Source organism: Phoca vitulina, unplaced genomic scaffold (assembly GCF_004348235.1).
Source record: "Phoca vitulina isolate PV1807 unplaced genomic scaffold, GSC_HSeal_1.0 scaffold14, whole genome shotgun sequence".
In the NCBI taxonomy this organism is placed as follows: domain Eukaryota; kingdom Metazoa; phylum Chordata; class Mammalia; order Carnivora; family Phocidae; genus Phoca; species Phoca vitulina.
In genome coordinates this window covers 39,770,570-39,793,640 of record NW_022589717.1, presented here as the reverse complement: position 1 = coordinate 39,793,640, position 23,071 = coordinate 39,770,570, and the positions used below count along the sequence as shown (strand labels likewise).

Genomic DNA, 23,071 nt, shown 5'->3' with positions numbered 1-23,071 from the left:
CCAGTCACAAAAGATCACATACTGTATTATTTCATTAATATGAAATGTCCAAAAATGGGAAATTTATATAGGACAAAGTAGATTAGTGGCTACTGAGGTCTGGGGAGATGGGGGTGACAGCTAAGGGGAGTGGGGCTGCTTCTTGGGGGAATAAAAATGTTCTAAAATGAATTGTGGTGATGTGTGCACATTGAATTGTACACTTTAAATGGGTGAATTGTATGGTATGTGAATTATATCGCAATAAGGTTGTTTTTCAAAGAAGTTAGTACAAAGAATTATACCAATAGTAGGGAGAGAGTGAGAACCCACAAATCTGCCCAAGCAGCTTAAAAAAAAAAAAAAATCACACCAAAAAATAATAGTTATAGCCTTTCTTAAGCTCTTTTGGTGGACGAGGTAGGATATAAATAAATAATTGTGGCAACCCATCCTCTTAAATGTGAAACAGCCTCTCTCCAGAAGTAAAATTTTGCACATATGTCATCTGATTTGTTCCCTAAACAACTGAATTAAGATCAGTTAACAGTTTTATATAGGTTACAAACACAGAGAGAGAGAGAAAAGAAAGGGGTGAAGAAGAGGACAGAGGGAGAGAAGGAGGAGGGGGAGAACGAGGGCGTCCACAACTTAGTTTACATACACAAGCTCATTTTTAAAAAATAATACAAGTTGACAATGGCTTTTCCTTTCCTTGTTTAAATGATCGTTTGCTTGCCCATTTAGAAAACTGGTGTTTAGGTTATTTGGAAGAATCCCTCGGAGCAATCAAGAAGCCATCGTGCCTGGAAAGGTTCACCCGAGACGACTGTCAGCACCCACCTCCGACAACGCCGACCCCTACGCTGCTCCTCCTCGTGTTCATCGGAGCCACGTGAAACCACTCGTTAGACTTTATATTATATGCTTCCACGGATGATAAACCTGCAATAAAGCACAATGCTCTTCACTTCCTCCTCTAAAAAAAGAAGTGAGGTGACTGTTCCTTTATATATATTATTAGGGAAGAGTACTTCAGGTTATGTTAAATTGGACTAAATTAAAAGAGGAAAATGCTGGAATGTAAACCTATCAATTACATGATACCTAGGACTAGCCTCTTTTCCCCAGGGCTCCTACCCAAGCTACTGACATTTCTTAGCTTTTTAAATGTGATAAGAGGACTGATGGTGATATGCATAAAGAAGAAAATTTATATACTTAGTACTCTTCCATTATTTAAAAGAACTTTTTTTAAAAAAAGATTTATTTATTTATTTGAGAGAGGGAGAGAGAGTGAGCACACAGAGGGAGAGGGAGAAGCAGGCTCCCTGCCAAGCAGGGAGCCCAATGCGGGACTTGATCCCAGGACCCTGGGATCATGACCTGAGCCCAAGGCAGACGCTGAACCTACTGAGCCACCCAGGCGCCCCTTATAAGAACTCTTGATGGGAGATTTTAAACTTACCTTTATAATACCTGTAAAACACTCAAATGTCTCCTAATTTTGCCACAGTTTATTCCCTAAACTTGACTGCTATGTTAATTCTCATGCAACGTAGAAAAGACCAAAAGGAAGTTACCTGTGCTGCCATCAAAGCCTCCCACGGCATATAACAATCCATTCAATACAGCGGCCCCCAAAGTGCTTCTGCGGTCCCGCATGTTTGCAACGCTGGTCCACTGATCTTTCACGGGGTCATAGGAATCTACAGTGCGGACTCTCAAGGAGCCATTAAAGCCACCGACAGCAAAAACGAGCCCAGCCATGTAGACCATCCCTGCAGCAGAAATCCGGCAGTTAATGATGAATATGCAACCAGACTACCACACTATCTAAAGGCTGCATTCCAGTAAGTCCACAGCTGTTGTCCGAATATGAACTGCTCTTAGGAGAACACTGGCTAAATAGAACTCTATTCATTAGCAAGAATATCTAACCACTGAATTGTCCTCCTTTCTAAGATTATTAAAAAATGCAATGGTGTGGGCTGAGGTATTATTTTGACTCTTGGCTTTTTCAAATATTTATTTATAGATTTAAATACTGTGGCAATATTTGCCAACTACTTAAACCTGTATGCAGCTCCCACAGCTTTCAAATTTTGGATCTTCTACTCTGTATGTTTATACTCAATTTGCATAACGTACTCCTGATTTATCATGTTAGTGAGCTAAATCAGGGGTCGTGATTATTTTTTGTAGAACCTATGAGCTAGGAATGGTTTTTACATTTTTTAATGGTTGAAGAACAACCAAAAGAAAAAATATTTTGTGACGCAGAAAAAATTAAGCGAAATTCAAATTTCTGCACCCATAAATAAAGTCTCACTGGAACACAGCCCCACCCACTCATTTATGTAGGTCTGTGACTGCTTTCACACTGTAGGGGCACTTGAGTTGTGACAGAGACCATATAACCCACAACTCCTAAAATACGTACTCTCTGGTCCTTTAAGAAGTTTGCTGACCCTGGGCTAATGAGAGGTTAGGGAATCCCTGGATGGAGAAGCCAAATTGCTAGCCTCTGGGTTTAACCACCTTTTCACTTTTCTAAGCTTTTTCCTGCAGTTGTCCTGACCTGAGAAGCCCCTCTCACCATCCACTCTGCTTTCTTTAAGTTTCAAGTCACAGTGAAAGTTCTACATTCTCTCCAACCACTTTAGCCTGAAGGGATTACCTCTAGCTCCGGAACCCCCCAGAGCGAATCACACCTAGATAGTGCATTTGAGGTTAGTAAATCTTGCACAGTCTGCATTATCATCACTTTACACTGTTCAAAGTTCTACTGTTCTTCAATTCTATAGTGCTTATGTCACTGCTCAGCCTGGGGGCAGGCACTGTGCCTCACAGGTCTCTGAATCCAGTTGGGAGATCAGGAATCACACCAGTCCTAAGTGTTGACCAGCTCAATGCTTCATATGATGTCATCAGGCAAGGCATATACCATGACCCCCGACAGTCTTACCCTCTGGTGCTTTATCCCCCAGCTCCCAAAATATGTATGGATGTGCAGTCCTTCCTATGGCATGAAGACTCTTTACAGTTCAAATGAAACTGCCTGTGTTGGCAGCTCTCTGTCAGGGAAAGGAATGACTTCTCAGTCCCTGGTTCAATGAGGAAATGAATACTCAAGCTACTTTCTGGTAAATCTCAAGTATTTGAGGAGAGCTGTGGGCAACAGACAATTTAAGTAGGCAGAGAACTAATGAAGGATGAAGAGTAACCCCTGGATTTCCTGAGTGCTCTCGATAAAGAAAATGTGGTATGTCTCCTGGGAAGGCCTGGGCAGCCAATGAGTAGTGAACACAGCAGGCAGTACATTTCAGCATGAAAATGCCCTATATCCCAAATGATGAGGAGCACTGGGAAAAGTTCCTTATGGGAATTTGGACCACTGCAATGTTCATTTTCTTTTTTCTACAAACAAAACAAAAATCTATCATCTCTCAGAGATATGCAGTATGCTTACCAAGTGCTAGAGTATTTCAGGTGACAAGGAAGAAAACAATGTATGAGTCCAAACACTCTGGGTGCAGAGGGGGTGAACTAAAAGAACTGATACTCCCTAAAGTTACAGGGAAGCGCCCAGAAGTTTGAGTAATGTGGCCAGAATTCCACAGTTTAAGGGCATCCACTCTAGTCTGAAGTGGATGGGGAGGCACATTGTGCTTTCACGAGGGCACAATGAAGGTAAAATTCATGCATGAACAGTACATTTCGGAATGCACCCAGTCTAATGAGTTATGGTGCAATAAAAAGGAAACTGAATCAGGAATCAGATACGAAGTAAGAAACCAGTTATAACTATCAGGGAAGACTCCAAGAGTAACAATAAAGATAAAATACCTAAGAATAAACTTGCCAAGAAACGTACAAAACCATATGAAGAAAATGTTAAAAACCTACTGAAGAAAGAAGATACAAGTCCTATCACCAGTCATGTAACTAGTCCCATCATATCTTTTTTTTTTTTTTTTTTAAAGATTTTATTTATTTATCTGACAGAGAGAGAGAGAGAGACAGGAGAGAGGGAACACAAGTAGGGGGAGTGGGAGAGGGAGAAGCAGGCTTCCCGCCGAGCAGGGAGCCCGATGCGGGGCTCGATCCCAGGACCCTGGGATCATGACCTGAGCCGAAGGCAGCCGCTTAACCGACTGAGCCACCCAGGCGCCCCTAGTCCCATCATATCTTAAAACAAATTATAAAGCACAGTAATTATAATGATAACTGCTCTGTTTTGATGCATAAATAGACAAGATGAGTCAATGGAACAGAACAGAATATTTAGAATAAAACCAAATAAATGTAGAAACTTAGTATATGATAAAGGCAGCATTTCAAATGAATGGAAACAGTTGGATCAGCCAATAAAAAATCTTTGGACAACTGGCTACCATTAAAAAAAACAAATTCCACATCTTACTTCTTATATCAAAATAAAGTCTAGATGTTTTGATATGAATATAAAAATTAAAACTCTGCAAATACTAGAAAAATTCATATTTTAAAAATATAATTTTGTTTTAGGGGAGAAACCTAGCAGACACCACCTTCACCAAGTGACTGAGGTTAATGTCACCAGAGATAATCATGATAACCTCCATCTAATCATGAGAAAACATCAAACTGAGAGACATTCTTCAGAACAGCTGACCAAAGAATCAAGGGCATGAAAGATAAGGAAAGACTATGGAGCTATCACAGATCAGAAGAGACTAAGAAAATATGACAATTAAATGCAATATGGGATCTGAAACAGAATAAGGACACTAATGAAAAAACTCATAAAATATGAAGTCTGTAGTTTAGTTAATAGTAATGTACTAGTGCTAATTTCATAGTTTTGAAAATTGTATCATAGCTGTGTAAGATATTAATATTAAGGAATGAATATATCAGAACACTGTAGTATTTTGCAACTCTTCTCTAAGTGTAAAATTATCTCAACATAAAAAGTTTAAAAATAAATAATTTTTTAACTTAAATAAAAAACATATATATGTACACACACACACACACACACAAATAGTTTTGAATAAGGCTTTTCTACACAATAAACAAATCCTTAAATCCAAAGGCAAACTGATGTACAGGACTTCATAAAATGGCAAAAATTTTATATGGTGAAAATAATACAAGTAAAATCAAAAAAGAAAAGATTAATACAAATATTCACACCACATATGACAGACAAAAATGATACTTTCCTTACCATATATCTGTCAAGCCAATGAAATAATAAAAAAATGGCAAAAATCATGAACTGACAACTCAGAAAGACGAACTTTCCTCATAATAAAAGCAGTACAAGGTAAGATGAGATAACATTTTCCATCTACCAGAGTGGCAAAACTCAAAACATTTAATCACAAGATGTTGTTGGGAATGTAGGGAAATGGGCACCTTCGTATTTCACTATTAGTGGTAGTAATAATTGGTGTTTCCTCTTAGGATACCCTTTGAATCAGGAATTAATTTCTAGAGTTTTACCCCACTAAAATATATTGGCACATGTACATAATGAGGTATGTGTAAGGGATTCACTGTAGCACTGTTTATAACATAAGATTAAAAACAATTTTAATGTTCAATTAAAAATTAACAAAACTATACTACATCCAGGACCCCCACCCCCAAATATTAAACAGCTCTTAAAGAATGAGGTAACTATGCTGATATGTAACCATCACCAAGATATACTGCTAAAGTACTACCTTCTATTTTGCTATGGGAGCTATGAATTATGGACCCAAGTTTGAGTCCCAGGAAGGACGCTTAGGGTTTACAACTGCCTTTCTGCTTGCAGTTTTGGCTAAATAAGGTCTATTTCAACAAATGTTTATAAAATGCATGCCTGGAAGAAGGCAACTAACTGTGGATTATAGCAAAGTCAGGAATATCTTAGAACAAAGGGTCCCAACCTAAAGAATCATTTCTCAATACTTCAGTAAAGGTAACCAGGAAAATATCCAGCAAATTGCTAGCTATGCCACCTTATACTGGAGAATCAGAAAGGTATGTAAAGGTGAAGACTGAGTGGCTATCTGCAACAATATCTTGGGGCATTAATGACACATCTATTTTAATCAAAGCTTTTCTAATAAAGATTCTTCTAATTAATAAAATAAGACCTGAGAGGGAAGCTCCCAATGACCCAGCAGCACAGAAATGACCAGAATGCATCATGCTTACCTGCCCTACATCTCCTGGAAGGTAATTCTGCTACTTGGTGCCATCGCTCTTCTTTAAAGTCATAGCATTCCACACTTCGGATAGCCTTTGGTGCCTGGCCCCCAACTACCACCATCAACTGGAAGGGCAGAAATGTAAGCACTTGAATAAACAACTATTGCATATGGAGGGATTTAAAATGTCTTACAAAGACACTGATGAGGAGAGTGTTAGGATGAAGATGGTAGGGTGAGCTGGGGAAAAACAACCACCTAATCAACACTTAATAAACATCAACAGAGGGGGCACATGTTAGAACTACAGTTCTATTATCTAGCACATTTAGTCAAAAATAAGGATTTCAGAAACTAGAATATGTTTCTGATCCTTCAAGCAAAAGCAGTATTAAAGCCAAAAACAGCAGGCAGTAGCACTGGCAAGGCTGCAAGAGGTCAGAGGGCTTGCTATAAACTAGACCCTGGCTTCGTAACGACCAGGGATTAGGTCTCCACAATCCAGGAGAACAGACAGAAGTGAAATTTATGTTAGTGGGTAGGTGAAATGAAAAGGGCAGTAAGGTATTAAAAGAAACATGAAAAAAGGGGTAAAAAAAAAAAAAAAACTATTGAAAAAGGGGGAGTAGTTGAATTGGAGTTCACAAGAGAGCACACATTCCTAGATCTCAAGTAGAGACCTCCCTTGATGCCACACAAATAAACCAACCTAAAGGACAGATAATGGAGATACTAGAAATCCTAATGAATGAAGGTACAATAGGCTAGTGCTAAGAATAAACAAGGTCTACCAATTTCTTCAATTCAACTCAATCCAACTATTTACTAAGTGCCTATCATCTGTATTTGTCCAGAACTGTGCTGGGTGTCATACACATAAGAAATATAAGACATGGTCTCTACCTCCCAAGAGCTTATAGATCTCACTAAGGAGACAAGACCCATGAAGTAATTCAAGAACAATATACAATTATGTATGACCAAAAAGGTGTATGATTAGTATAGACATTAATCACTAATGCTGATCAAAAAATGGAATGTTGCCATAATTCAGTGAAAGTTTCCTGGAGGGGGTGGAACCTTGAGAGACAGATGGAATTTAGCTGTCACTGGGTTTGTTTTTTACTGAGTACAAAGGGGCACTCTTTGGCAACACTGAAAACACAGCCATCAAATCGGAAGAACATAAAAGTTAATGATATCACACATGGAAAACTTTAAAGAATGGCAAGGACCCGGGGGGAAAGATGATGTGATGATAGGAGAAAACAGATGTTCAAAGGAAATAAAAAATCAAAACAAAAGAAGATGGAATGACTCATACACACAAAAAGGGGAGGTTTGTAACCTTAATGAAGTAATGACCTACCTGTACTTAGAACTACAGAAATATGGGTACAGAGAAAACAGGATTCCTGAATCAGAGTAAATCCCAAGTTTCCAAAAAGAAGCCTCTTTTAGCAATGTATTAACTGGAGAATAGAAGAAATTTTAAAGGTCTTAAAAAAGAAGACTGAGCATAGACCGATTATATGATTTTTTTTCAGATGTGTCATTCTTCTAATGCTGATGCAAATAAGTAAAAGGAAGAATTAAGAAAATCTGCAATATTCTCCCCGCTTTTACCCAAGGGGAAAAAAGTGGGTGGGGGGAGAAGAAAGGCAAGGTTGTAAAATCACAGAGGTAGAACAGACAGAAAGATCAATCTCATATCCAGCTATTTATGTAAGATCGATCAGCATTTAAACTTCTAAACACTGCCTCGCAGTTAGGCAGTAGTTAAAAGAGGCTTGGTTAACATCTCTGAAGGTCACTTGAAGAACAAATCTCTGAAGGGAATGCTTTTCAAAAAGTCCTTGAGAAACAATACTGATTTACTAGATTTCGTGATTCTCAAGCTTTGAACCTCGTGTTTTCCGTGCAGTAGCTCCCTTCTACACGTCACAGTGCGGATGGAAGGGAGAGTACACTACTGAATACAGAGAGCAGCAGTATTATCTGTCCTGCACTCAGCCAAGAACAGTAGAATGAGTTGAGGATTCGTGACTCCATGAATCACAGAACAGGAACAAAGAATGGATAATGGGAACACAAGAGAGCAGGGATATTTGTATGAGATCAAGAGACTGCATGAAAAACCACTGTGCTGCTCACCATCAAAAGAGCTGATCATGACTCTGACACCCTAGTTATTTGTAAAAGGCATCTGATCTCATTGGAGAAACACCAAACTAATTATGCTAATGTAAAGGAATAGAAAACTGGGAACATTTTTTTGTATGGAAAAGTTAAATGTGACATAATATTTAAGGAAGGCAAGGAGTAGGGAGTTAAACATATTCAAGTGACCATCCTAAAATGTAGATTAAACTTTGTTTTTTCATTTTCTTCACCTATTAAATATTAGTTACAAAATGCCTCCTGAAAAATCAAGTTTCATTAATTTTCCAATTGGAAATTTCAAAAGATATCCTGAATAGAGAAAAATACATACACAGAAATAATATGATAATGCTTATAAAAATACAGATTCCAAAGTGAAAAAGCAACAAAGTACAGCAGCAAACATAGTTTCTCATTACGATGTCCAAATCCAAAAGTGCCTAACACAATCCCAATATTGTTTATTGAAGATGCAAAACTAATGTCTGAGATATAAAAAGAATCATTCATGCTAATCTGTATGAGTCCACAGAATCAGAGCCTAATATAAAAAGTACTAAGTCACTGTCATGGTAGAAATATTACTAAATATTACACAAGTTTCCTTAGCACTACGACCACATTTTGTCTGATTTGACTTATTACTATGATAAATCATTATTTTGAAATACGTAAGCATGAGAAATTAATCTTTGCTTCATTCTTACCTACCTACTCAGAATTAATGTTGAATATAACCATTCTAAAATGACAGTGTTGCTGAAAGAGCATCCGATACAAGCATCTTTTCAAAAATATGTGTAGATAAACAAATTCTGAAAAGGGATCATGCGAATGCAAAGTCAAAGCAACAGTGGAGCTCCCTGCCATCTGCCAAGTCTGCTGCTCTTCCTCCCTAGCCACCCGAGACAGCAGAATGAATGAGAACCTTCTTGGATAGCATGCCCACCACAAAATAAAAGCCAAAAAATTGAGAAATCCAGAAGTATACATAGAGTTGGAAGGGCCACTCCAAAGCCACAATCAGAAAAGCCGACAAACAACATAACTGAACAGAGGATCACAACTCTACAAAAGAGAAGATAAAATACTTGATAGGACTTTACCAAGAACTCCAGAAAGTTTCCAAAAGTGACATGTTTATTCCAGAAATTGGAAAAGAGTTTTCACTCTAAAGGTCATAGCAGCATATTAAAGACAGCAAAACTAAAGATGCCAGAAGAAGGAATACACAAAAAGAGAACTTTTACAAATATGGAATGTTTAAAAAAGTGTTAAAGATAAAATAAACTACTTAGAAGGATGCTGAAAAAAACTAGCATAAAAAGAAATGGTAATTTAAATGGGCTAAGACTATGAACACTTTATAAATCTTTTTTTTTTTTTTAAGAACAAAAACTGACACCAAATAATATGGACAAATATGAAGTGATGTAGACTTATAAAGATGGCTATTTATAAAAGCAGGTAAAAGGGTATTTGGAAAATGTAAACATTTATAAAATCAGCAGACCCGGATGGCATGCATACTAAAGTGTTAAGGGAACTAGCTAATGTACTTACTGAGCCACTTACAATTATTTTTGAAAAATCTTGGAGAACTGAGGAGAGATCAGAAAATTTAAAAACGGCAAATACCAATTTTCAAAACAGGGTAGGAAGTGAATGCCTTGTAAATACCTTCTACGTGATAATAATTCTGAGTAAAAATTTAGAATATTTTGAGAAAAGCATCCGAACCTCTAGGAGACGACAAAATGATGAGTAACACGCAAAGGGATGTTAAAAAAAAAAAAAAGCCATGCCAAATTTGAATCTATTTGATCCTGACTCTCACTGGATGTTACAGGCCAAATTACTTATTTTTGGCTTAGATAATAAACATAATCCTATGGACTGAAATTTTCTACAAATGGACTATGTCAGTGAGTGGGTATTTCTAGCAAGGTGTCACCAGGAAGAGTGCTGAGGTCCATTCTAAATTAAAATATTTACTACTGATCTAGAAAAAGGAGTAAATAGCATACTCGCAAAATACACAGTTGGTTCTAAATTGAGAACTGGTATTAACACTGGGCAGAACAGAAAAACAATACCAATATAGATTTGAAGAAATTAAAAATGTACATTCCAAAAATAAAACTTGAAAAACCACTAAGTAAAAGCATTAAGTGAAAGAATTTAAAAGACATAATTTAATGGAAAGGACAGAATGGTAACTAAAGATGACGTAAGAAAACAATGGGTAACAGATTAATTCTTATTTCTTAATCCATCATTGCCCCACACACATACAAGAGCTAAAAATAAATACATAAATAAAAGCATTATATTATGGATCATTCTGATTAGACCATACACAAAATGATGCATAAAGGGCTGGTTTTCTAGTACCGTGAAGATGGAAAAAGGCAAAAGAAATTGCAGAGACAGAAATGCGGGGTTATTCTGTAAGGAAAATTAAATCAGTAAAACATAAATGGCTCAACTAAAAAGATAAAGGTAGAATATGAACTCTCACACAAGGGAAATGTGAACACTGGTGATCTGGGACAACAGAGGGGAGACCTATACTGAAATGGCTACAGACGATGCATGAATGAACTGTCAGACAGTGTACAACAGGGAAGATGAAGGAAATGAACCGAACAAGCTGTTTATCAGCCTTAACTCTAATATGTAATTCTGTGAAACTGCTCGGTTTTCAGTTATTACCTAAACACATAGCTTACAGACAAATCTTTCTACCTACTCTGATTTTCCTTTCTACTATAACTAAAGCTAATAAAACTCTGAAGGGACAAAAATCAGTTGCTTTCTGTTCCAGAACAGTGACATCATGTGGTTTATAAAGATTAAATGAACCAAACAATCCCCACCCTCCACACACAAACCCAAAAGAGAAGTTGAATTATATACACTACAATGAATTCTCAGGCACATGGAAATTCAGGTGAGTAAAAATATTAACAGTCTCACTATGGGCCTTTCAGATGAAGTAATAACAAGTGTGAACAATAGATCCTACTTTGGGAAGGTTCATGGGTGTCCTCAGTCGGGTCCGAACACTCTTCATTAATATACGCTGTTCTGTTGGCAGCAAATGATACTTCATAGCTTCAATGAGGTAATCTTTGCAAGCACTGCTATTCTTGACCAATGCTTCCTCTTCGACCCTCTGTAAGAAGAAATAAGACATACTCCATGACGGGGACAACTTATTTCATGATAAAACTGGCAAAGAAACAGAAGTAAAGAAGAGGAAAAAAAGTAATAACTATCCTCTCTGGTTCAGGCTTTTCCTTCAAAAGGAAAGTTTATGAATATCACTAAGAGAAAAATAAATGAAGCCAAAAAAATTCTCAAGTATCTGGTCTGCAGAGAAAAACATATGTAAGTAATAAAGAGAAGAACTGCAATCAAAATTATATACCTCAACATCAGCTATAAAATAATCTTTAGATAATACTATATTCACCTATCTCTCTCTTTTTTTTTTTTCCTGGGTATATTCACCTATTTCTTATCTTTAAATGTCAAGCCAAAGAGTAAGAAAAAAATTTAGATAATGAGTTCTTCAGGTGGAGTAGGCGATACTAATAAATTAAAGACACTTTTCAAACACAAAAAGGCAAATAAAATATCCAAAAAAGGGATTCAAAATACCTATACCAACATGCCTACACCACAAATAAATCTTGTCCCTGCTATTCCTGACCTCAAATGCAGGACAGATTTTTCTGTTCATTTTCTTAACAGTGGAGTGCCAATGATTACGCGATCACAACAAATAATGAGGCTTCAAGAAATCCTAAAATGCTCAGATTGAATCTCTTAATAAAGAATGTTTCCTTAAATGGTTTCAATTATAAAAATGTTGAAATGTTCCTAGTAGGATGCTAATAATAAAAAAATAAATTCAAAATTGTTCATAGACTGCTAAAATCCATTTATTTCTATTTATTTCAAATACCCCGGTTTTCCTCAGATTAGAAACCAAAGGCATGCCACTGTAAAACTGTGAAGCAGAATTAAATAGTATTTGGGTCAAATGTCAAAATTCCATTTCTGCAGGGCAATCAGAAGCTATCAAAAGAAAAGCAAAGAAGATGCAGAGCAGGTACACAGAGGCACAGGTGCATTTATTTACTTGTAAATGACCACAAATCCTGCCTGGATAAGCTCTAGCATTTGCTTGCCCACATCAAAAATAGGGGGAAGCAAATTTCTAAGAATGGGGAGTGGTCGAAGAAGGAGTAGCTGCCAAGGACTGCAGGTACCTTTACTGTCCTCTGTCCTGTGCCCCGTGGATCTGTATTCTGCAGGTCTTACCACCGTGTAACAGGCATCTACATGCTGTCAGCCCAGTGACAAAGTGCTACCAGTGACGAAGTGCTGTGTGTATTCATGTGTTTTGCATATGCTTTTACCTGAACTAAATATTCCCGAGGAAGCAAAGGTAACCGCACGTGTTCCATCAGCCGAGCCATAAATTCTTGCCTTACATCCTTGTCATGGTTTACCCAAGCTATTACTGCTTCAAATACCTTGCAGAATATATGGGGAAAAGAAAAATTAGGAATGAGTTATGTACCACGGCATCTGAATGAAGTATGAAGAGATTACATTTTATTCACTGTTCTTGCTAAGACATCCAAGTTTAATACATAGCTCAAATTTTTCAAAATCCTGACCTGTGCTGTACTTAAAAAGCTATTCAGTCTCTTTCTTTTAATTTGGTATTTGTAAGTACTTTATTTTTTTCCAGCTTCACTGAAATATAATTGACAGATAACATTGTATAAGTTTAAGATGTTCATTGATATATTTATACACTGCAAAATGATGACATCATAGTTTTAGCTAATACCTTCATCATGTCACATAATTACCACTTCTTTTTTGTGGTAAGAACATTTAAGATCTACTCTCTTAGCCACTTTCAAATATATAATACAGTTTGTTAACTATAATCACCATACTATACATTCCCCAGGACTTACTCATCTTATAAGCAGAAGTTTGTACCCTTTCACCAACATCTCCTCATTTCTCCCATCCCCAACCCCATGTAACCACCACTGTACTTTGTTTCTATGAGTTCAGTTTATTTAGATTCCATATATAAGTGATATTATACAGCATTTGTTTTTTTCTGACTTATTTCACTTAGCATAATGCCCTCAAGGTCCACACATGTTGTCACAAATGGCAGTATTTCCTCCTTTCTCGTGGTTGAATAATATTCCAGTGTGTGTGTGTGTGTGTGTGTGTGTGTGTGTGTGTGTGTGTGTGTGATATCTTCTTTATCCATTCATCCACTGATGGACACTAGGTTGTTTCTATATTTTGGCTCTTGTGAATAATACTGCAATAAACCAATGCACATGGAGTGCAGATGTCTCTTCAAGATTCTGTTTTCATTTCCTTTGGATATAACCAGAAGTGGAATTGCTGGATCATATGGTAGTTCTACTTTTAATTTAGTAAGTACCTTCAGTACTTTTATGTATTAAGTATTTTTCTTTTGGTATTTACTAAGCATTTCACCAAATACATTATCTAATCTTCTTGAACTTAAGTGGTAGCTGTGATAATCTGATGAAACATAATCTAATTCCCTGTTGATAACCTTCCTAATTTGAATTTGGTTCTAACTTACCTAGATTTAAATCTCAAGTCTCTTTGGAATAAAGCACCCAAAATAATAAAGCAAATTGATATTGTGGAATGAAAATCGCATGCCCTTATAAACAACTATTTTTGGCTTTTTCTTTAGGTTTATGAATAAATGTTAACTGTACACTTCTAAATCAAGGGTCTGCAGAATAGATGAACTCTCTTTTCTCACAATGGAATATATTAAAATCTAGTATTTTTGAATTTTCTTAAAAAACGAAATAAGGGCATTACAACTTAATAACATATACCTATGAAAAAGCTAATAAGCTAATAGGAAGACCGTATTTGGCTATATAATTTCCTTCCAGGCTGATGACCCAGTAATTCTTAAAGGCTTGTAGAAAATGCTTGATGATAGGTAAGTGGATTATTGGAAACAAAACTTCTGCTGATGCAGGAATAGAGCAAGAAACTAAAAATAATCTACATTATAATTAACATGCCTCTTTAATTCAGGTACCTACCAAGTACCTCTATGTGTTGGGTGCCAGAAATAAAAAGAATCCTGTCAATTCTATCTACTATTTCTCACCTCTGCTCCTCTGTTCTCTCTTCTCCACCTGTTTCAACCATCCTACATCAGATCCTATTGCTCAATGGTATGACTTCAACATCCTCCTATCTGACCCTCACCCCACTTTTGGTTCATTCAGCACACCACCACTGTGACAGCTGGCCTCCAAAATGGTCCCCTAATAAACCACATCTCTGAGTATCCATACTTTATATAGTAAACCTGCCATAGGGAATCTAAGTTGGCCCTGTGTAACCACCCCCCCCCCCAAAAAACAGCAGCAGAAGCAGTGTTGCGTGACTTCTGAAAGCCAGGTGATAAGAAGCCTTTTGGGGCGCCTGGGTGGCTCAGTTGTTGAGTGTCTGCCTTTGGCTCAGGTCGTGATCCCAGGGTCCTGGGATCGAGCCCTGCATCAGGCTCCCTGCTCGGTGGGAAGCCTGCTTCTCCCTCTCCCACTCCCCCTGCTTGTGTTCCCTCTCTCGCTGTGTCTCTCTCTGTCAAATAAATAAATAAAATCTTAAAAGAAAAAAAAGAAGCCTTTCAGTTTTCACTCAGGTCTCTTGAAATGCTCATTTGGGGGAAGACAGATGTCATGCAAGAAGTCTGATTACTTGAGATCACCATGCTATGAGGAACCTAAACTAGCCACAAAGAGGGAGGGCAGGGAAGGGCCAGGGGGAAGAGGACAGAGGTGGAAGGAGATACCAACCAAACTCCAGCCCAGGAGCCAGAGAAGTGAATGAAGGAGCCACTGTGGATATTCTGGAGACATAAGATACCATGTGCAGACGGACTGAAGCTCCGGTATGGCTCATCTGGTATCATGCTGGTATCTCCAGACATTCAAGCCAAGCCAGCAGAAGCCCCAGACACTACAGAGCAGAGATAAGCTGTCCCAATATGCCCTGAATGAATTCTGCCCACAGAATTTTGAGTATAATAAAATGGTTATTGTTTTGTATCACTAAACTTTGGGGGGGCTTGTTATGCAGCAGTAGAAAATCAGAACAGCTTTCGTGATATTTCTATTACATAGGTATTATCATGACATTCTCCTACCACTTAAAACCCTTTAAAGGCTCCTCATCACTAGGATGAAGTCAAGGTTCTTTAATATGGCTGAGAAGATATTTTATGTCATCTTCCCATCTTATCTCCTACCACTCTGCCAAACATATTCTAAACTCCAACCATACAGAACCAACGTAATGCCATTATTCTTTCACGCCTTTTTTTTACATTTACATATTCTACCTCTACCTGGAATGCCCTTCCCATTCCCACCCATCCAGACTTCCCCAGCAAACTCATACTCATTTTTAGAACTTGGATCCTACATGTGAGACAAGCTGAACTGCCATGCCCATCCCAGGAATGACAAAATGCTCCTAAGTACCCTCTACAGCACTCCATAATCACTAATTTAGCCCACTTGTTGTTCCTCTAGTCTGTGGAGTAAAGATTGCTGTTTTGTTAATATTTCCGTATCTGTGACGCTATGGGAGTGTCTGGTACTCAGCAGGCACCCAATACGTGTCTCTTAATATGACTAGTAATGTCTTCCTCTTCTTTATATTTCTGAAGTGCTAAGATTATACATCTAACAACCACTTCTCACATACTTTTTTCATATGGTAAATATAATAGTAAATGTGCCTTTTTATGCCCAGGCAGGATGGATATCTTTGGAGAATAAAGCTAAATTTCATACAACTTTAAATGCAAAGCACACAAAGGAAAAAATGTTTCAGTTTCTCCAAACTCAGTGTGTTCACAAGCTTTTGTGTCCTGATTCCCAAAGAATACAACACCGACCCAAAGAATAAAACCCACTAAGAGAAGAGAAAGTGGGGGGGCGCCTAGGTGGCTCAATCAGTTAAGCGGACGACTCCTGATTTCAGCTCAGGTCGTGATCTCAGGGTTGTGAGATTAAGCCCCACGTCAGGCTTCATCCTCAGCACAGAATCTGCTTGAGATTTTCTCTCCCTCTCTCTCAAATAAATAAATAAATCATAAAAAAAAAAAAAAAAAAAAGGTGCAGCTGGCTGACAAAGGCAACTCAAAATGTGGAGAGGGAGGCTACAGCCAGACAAAGCAGCTGCTCTCTGGAAGGGAGAAGGGAAGCTGCTCTCTGGAAGGGAAGAGAAGGGTAGGGGTGGGGTATGAGTGGCAGGAGATCAATTTAAAGGAAGAGTATGGTCAAGAATGTTCAGTCTAGGGCGCCTGGACGGCTCAGTCGCTTAAGCGTCTGCCTTCAGCTCAGGTCATGGTCCCAGGGTCCTGGGATCGAGTCCCACGTCGGGCTCCCTGCTCAGCAGCGAGTCTGCTTATCCATCTCTCTCTGCCCCTCCCCCCTGCTCTCATGCTCACTCTCTCTCTCTCAAATAAATAAAATCTTAAAAGAAAAAAAAGAATGTTCAGTCTAGAACAAGCTACTACTCTGTTATCCCTGGTAACTTCTTCCAACTCACAGGATAGTAAAATTACTTTGGTTTGAGAAATACTGCATTTAGACCACAATTTTTATAGGCATCTAGCTTTGGGAAGAAACCCAGCACCAAAGGACTAGTTTCAAACAGTTTAACGTGTGCCAGTTCTTACTGTGGGGGTGAAGTACAAAACTCTAATGTCTAGCAATTTAGGGAACTTCCTATGGAGTGAAGAAACAGTAATTTGCACAATCAACAAGTTAACTAGTTGAGTTTCTAATAGCTTCCAGACCAAAGATCACTGGCTGTCACTCCACATATAGAATTACAAAGTTATGAAACAAAGTGAAATAAAGAAAGGAAAAGTACTACATCACAATATACCAGAAAAGAACAATTTAATTACCTTCTCTTCTGAGGAGATGGTAAGTTTGTCACTTGAGATTAAGCTGCACACTTGTTCAATGCCGAGATTGAGAAATTCTTCACTAAGTACAACATCTGCAAAATGCTGCTCTGTTTGGAGGTTAAAAATAAAATCCATTAACACCAACATTCCATTATCCAGCTTCAAACTGCTTCAAAAGGAAGAGGTTTTTCTTAATCTAACCTAATAATGAGAAAAACAACTGCATTTCCTCAAGGCAAGAGCTAACAAAACCCAAACAATCTCAACTGGGGAAGTGCTCTCACTTGAGTAACAAAGTAGAGGCACAGGTAGGAAAACTGCCTTATATACTCAACTGAATCTCTTCTGCTTCACACGGTGGTATTTCATTAACCATGTATTCCTTATATGCTAATAAGACTATCAATATTTAAATCCGTAAAACCTTTTGATTACATAAATCAGATGAAGTACATGGTATTAATATATTCACACACTTGAATGTATTATGTAAAACACTAGAGGACTCCAAAACATAATGGAATAAGGAGGGAAACCTGCTTTATTTGAAAACTTTAAACAAATTTTAAATGCTGGTCAGTCTGAACATATGACCATCATTTAAAAAAAAAACAATTGATTTATAATATAGATAGCTCTGAATTCTGTGGCAGTTTATCTGGGACCAAAGCATACTATTATATACCCTCAACCCCTTTCCAGAAACTGGTAAAACTAGTAATTCTTGAAATACTAAGAAAACCTTTCTTTGATTTCACAAATATACCCACTCCTCCAAAGGGGGGGGGGGGGAGGAACTGTTCATATAATCAATGACTTTACAACTTTAAAAATTAATCATTTACAAAATAACCTTTCCTGCAAATCCAGCTCTCATTTATAAAGTGTGAGTTCACAAGGAAATGTGGTGTTTGGGCTTTGGAGTCAGACACAGAGAGTTAAATCCCAGCTGTCATATGCTAGCTTGTAAAACCTTGGGCGAATTATATCATTTCTCTAAAGCCTTGGTTTCCTCATCTATAAAATGGGAATAATAAGAATACCTTACCTAATAAGACCACTGTGAGGATTAAACAAATTAAAAGTTTATAAAGCACCTAGAACTGTGTATGGTAGAGAGTAAGGATTTAATAACTTAGCTCTTACTGTATTGTTATCCTTAAGTTCTAAAGTAAAAATTTGCCAGGCAACCTAGGTATTTTCTAGGTCTTCACAAGTAATCATATTCTAATAGTAATTTTTTAAAAAAGGCTTTCTAAGATGAAATAAAGATTCATTTCAAATGTGTTTCAACATACCACAGAAACGATTAGTTGGCTTCCATCTTTTCAGAAACACTTCAAAATCTGCATTTACATAAACCCCATAACTATTCACTTTACAAAAGATTCATCACAAAATGACTTTAAAAATGATAAGCAGTTCTAGGATCATTATAAAATGATTTGGATTTACAAAAATCCAGCTGACACAATTTTTTTTCTGTTGGAATATATTTTTCTATTTCTTATTTTTTTATTGAAGTATAGTTGACACTGTTAATATTAGTTTCAGGTGTATAACAGTGACTCAACAATTGCATCCATTATGCAGTGCACACCAAGGTAAGTATAGTTACCATCTGTCATCATACAGTTATCATATTATTGATATATTCCTTATCTGTACTTTTCACCCCTGCAACTTATTTATTTTGTAAATGCAAGTTTGTACCTCTTAATCCCCTACAACTATTTCACCCTTCCCCCTCCCCCGCCTCAACAACTACCAGTTTGTTCTCTGTATTTAAGAGACTTTCCAGGTTTCTGTGTTTGTTTCGTTTTTTAGATTCTCTATATAAGTGAAATCATATGGTATTTGTCTTTCTCTGAGAAAGGTCCACCATGTTGTTGTGAATGGCAAGATTTCATTCTTTTCTATGGCTAACATTCACTGTACACATACACTACTTGTTCTTTACCCATTCATCTATCAATAGATATTTGGGCTGCTTCCATATCTTGACTATTGTAAATAATGCCACAGTAAATGTAAGGGTGTATATACCTTTTCAAATTAGAGGTTTGGGTTTCTTTTAGGGAAATACTCAGCAGTAAAATTACTGGATCATATGATACTTCTATCTTCAACTTTTTGAGAAACCTCCATACTGTTTTCCATATTGGGTGCACCAACTTACATTCCCACCAATGGTGCACCCAAGAAACCTTTTCTCCACGTCCTTGCTAACACTTGTCTTTTATTTCTTGTCTTTTTGATACTAGCCATTGTGACTGGTGTGAGATATTTCACTGTGGTTTTGATTTGCATTCCCCTGATTAGCAATGTTGAGCATCTTTTCCTGTGTCTCTTGGCTGCCTGTATGTCTTCTTTGGAAAAATGCCTATTCAGGTCCTCTGTCCATTTCTTAATCGGATTATTTGGGCTTTTTTGGTGTTGAACTATATGAGTTCCTTATATATTTTGGATATTAACCCCTTATAGGATAATCTGTCAATATCTTCTCCCATTCAATAGGTTGCCTTTTCATTTTTTTGTTTTATGGTTTCTCTCACTGTGTAAAAATTTTTAGTTGGATGTAGTTCCAGTAGTTCACTTTTGCTTTTGTTTCCCTTGCCTAAGGGGACATATCCAGAAAAACGTGAAAGCTGATGTCAAAGAGAATATTACTTATGTTTTCTTTTAGGAGTTTAATGGTTTCAGGCCTTACATTTAGGTCTTTTTTTTTTTTTTTTTTAAAGATTTTATTTATTTATTTGAGACAGAGAGAATGAGAGAGAGAGAGCACATGAGATGGGGGAGGGTCAGAGGGAGAAGCAGGCTCCCTGCCGAGCAGGGAGCCCGATGCGGGACTCGATCCAGGGACTCCAGGATCATGACCTGAGCCGAAGGCAGTCGCTTAACCAACTGAGCCACCCAGGCGCCCTACATTTAGGTCTTGAATCCATTATGAGTTTACTTTTGTGTATGGTATAATGTAATGGTCCAGTTTCACTCTTTTGCGTGTAACTGTCCAGTTTTCCCAGCACCATTTATTGAAGACACTATCTTTTCCCCAATGTATATTCTTGTCTCCTTTGTCATGAGATTAACTGACCATATTATTTATGGGCTTTCAATTCTGTTCCATTGGTCTATGTGTCAATTTTTATGCCAGTACCACCTCTTTTGGTTATTATAGTTTTACAATATAGTTTGAAATCAGGAAATGCAATGCCTTCATTTTTGTTCCTTCTTAGGATTGCTTTGGCTATTCGTGATTCCATAAAATTTTTAGTATTTTTTTTCTATTTGAACAATACCCTTGGAATCTTGATAGGGATTATACTGAATCTATAGACGGATTTGGGCGGTATGGGCATTTTAACAATATTAATTCTTCTGATTCATGAATGCAGGATATTGTTCCATTTATTTGTATCTTTTTCAGTTTCTTTCATCTAAGTCTTGTAGTTTTCAATGTAGAGATTGTTTACCTTCTTGGTTAAATTTATTCCTAAGTATGTTATTGTTTTTGATGCTATTATAAATGGGATTGTTTTGTTTTTCAGATATTTCATTGTTAGTGCATAGAAACTCAAGTTTGCATGTTAATTTTGTATCCTGCAAGTTTACTGAATTTATTGATTAGTTCTAAGGTTTTTTTGGTAGAATCTTAGGATTTTCTATATATATGAAATCATATCATCTGCGAAGACAATTTTACTGCTCCCTTTCCAATTGAATGCCTTTTATTTCTTTCTCTTGCCTGATTGCTCAGCTAGGATTTCCATAATATGTTGAACAGTAGTGGTGAGAGTGGGCATCCTTGTCTTGTTCCTGATCTTAAAGAAACCTTTTCAGTTTTTCACTGCTGAGTATGAAGTTAGCTATGAGTTTGTCATATATGACCTTTACTATATTAAGGTTTAATATATTAACGTATGTTCCTTGTATACCTAATTTGTTGAGAGTTTGTCTCATAGAAGGATGCCATATTTTGACAAATGTTTTTTCAGCATCTGAGATGATCACATAATATTTATCTTTCTTTCTATTCATGCACTGTACTTCATTTAATGATTTACAGATGTTGAACTATCCTTGAATCCTATGGATAAATCCCACTTGATCATGGTATATTATTCTTCTATGGACTGCTGAATCCAGTTTGCTAATATTTGGATAAGAATTTTTGCATCTACATTCATCAGCTATATTGGACTATAATTTTCTTTTCTTGTAATGTCCTTGTCTGGCTTTGGTATCAGAGTTTTAACCCTAGCCTTGTAAAATGAGTTTGGGAATATTCCCTCCTCTTCTATGTTTTGGAAGAGTTGGAGGATTAGTGTTAATTCTTTCAATGTTTGATAGAATTCATCAATGAAGCCATTTGGTCCTGGAGCTTTCTTTTGGGGAGCTTTTAGATTACTGATTCAATCTCCTTAGTTGCTATTGGTCTGTTCAGATTTTCTATTTCTTCATGATTCAGTGTTGGCAGACTGCATGTTTCTAGAAATTTATCCATTTCTTCTGGTTATATTGTGCTTACTAGTCTCTTATGATACTTTCTATTTCTGTGGTATAAGCTGTAATGTCTCCTTTTTCATTTCTGGTTTTATTTACTTGAGTCTCTGTTTTTTAGTCTAGCTAAAGGTTTCTCAATTTTACCTTTGCAAAAAAACCAGTTCTTAGTTTTTTGACCTTTTCTATTGTTTTTCTGGTCTCTATTTCATTTATTTCTACTCTGACTTTTGTCATTTCCTTTCTTCTGCTAACATTGGGTTTAGTTTGTTCTTTTTCTAGTGACTTGAGGTGTAAAATTAGGTTGCTTATTTGTATCTTTTTTCGTAACAGGCCTTTATCACTGTAAACTTTCCTCTTAAAATTGCTTTTGCAACATCCCATAGATTTTGGTGTGGTGTGTTTCTGTTTGCTTCAAGATATTTTATTTCCCTTTTCATTTCTTCTTTGACCCACTGGTGGACTGGTGGTTCAGCATGTTGTTTAATTTCCTCACATTTGTCAATTTTCCTAGTTTCCTCTTGTTATTGATTTCTAGCTTCATACCACTGTGCTCAGAAAAGACAGCCAGTATGATTTTAATCTTAAATTTGCTAAGACTTGTGTTGTGACTTATCATATGATCTCTCCTGGAGAACATTCTGTGTGTGCTTGAGAAGAATGTGTATTCTGCTGTTGTTGGATGTTCTATATGTCTGTTAGGTCTGTTTGGTCTAAAGTATGGCTCAAGTCCAATGTTTCCTCATTGATATTCTGTCTAAATGATCTATCCATTGTTGAAAATGGATACTGAAGTCTCCTACTATTATTTTATTATTCCTGGTCTGTTAGTATTTCTTAATATACTTAGATACTTCAATGTTGGGTCATATGTATTTTTAATTTTTACATCTTGATGAATTGAACCTTTTGTCACTATGTAATTACCTTCTCTGTCTCTACTTACCATTTTTGGTTCAACATCCATTTTGTATGGTATCAATATAGCTACACTTGCTCTCTTCTGGTTTCCCCTTGCATGGAATATCTTTTTCCATCCCTTCACTCTGAGTCCTTAAAGCTAAAGTGAGTCTCTGGCGGGCATCATATAGTAGGATCTTGTTTTTTTAATCCATCCCGCCACTGTGTGCCTTTTGATTGGAGAATTCAATCCATTTACATTTAGAGTATTTATTAATAAGACCTTACTAATTCCATCTTATTG

At 36.9% G+C, this 23,071-nt stretch overlaps 1 protein-coding gene across 4 annotated transcripts in view; it reads right to left on the bottom strand.

The window, feature by feature from the left end:
- The window catches only part of KLHL2 (kelch like family member 2), a 101,241-nt gene that overhangs the window by 7,240 nt on the left and 70,930 nt on the right, over positions 1 to 23,071 (bottom strand). For all 4 annotated transcript variants that reach the window (XM_032413140.1, XM_032413141.1, XM_032413143.1 and 1 more), the window contains 6 exons: positions 17,362 to 17,471; positions 12,761 to 12,877; positions 11,359 to 11,508; positions 6,175 to 6,292; positions 1,563 to 1,760; positions 823 to 924 (listed from right to left, as the gene is read on the bottom strand). In XM_032413140.1, coding sequence (XP_032269031.1) covers positions 823 to 924; positions 1,563 to 1,760; positions 6,175 to 6,292; positions 11,359 to 11,508; positions 12,761 to 12,877; positions 17,362 to 17,471 — 795 coding nt within the window. The remainder of the gene's footprint in view (positions 1 to 822; positions 925 to 1,562; positions 1,761 to 6,174; positions 6,293 to 11,358; positions 11,509 to 12,760; positions 12,878 to 17,361; positions 17,472 to 23,071) is intronic.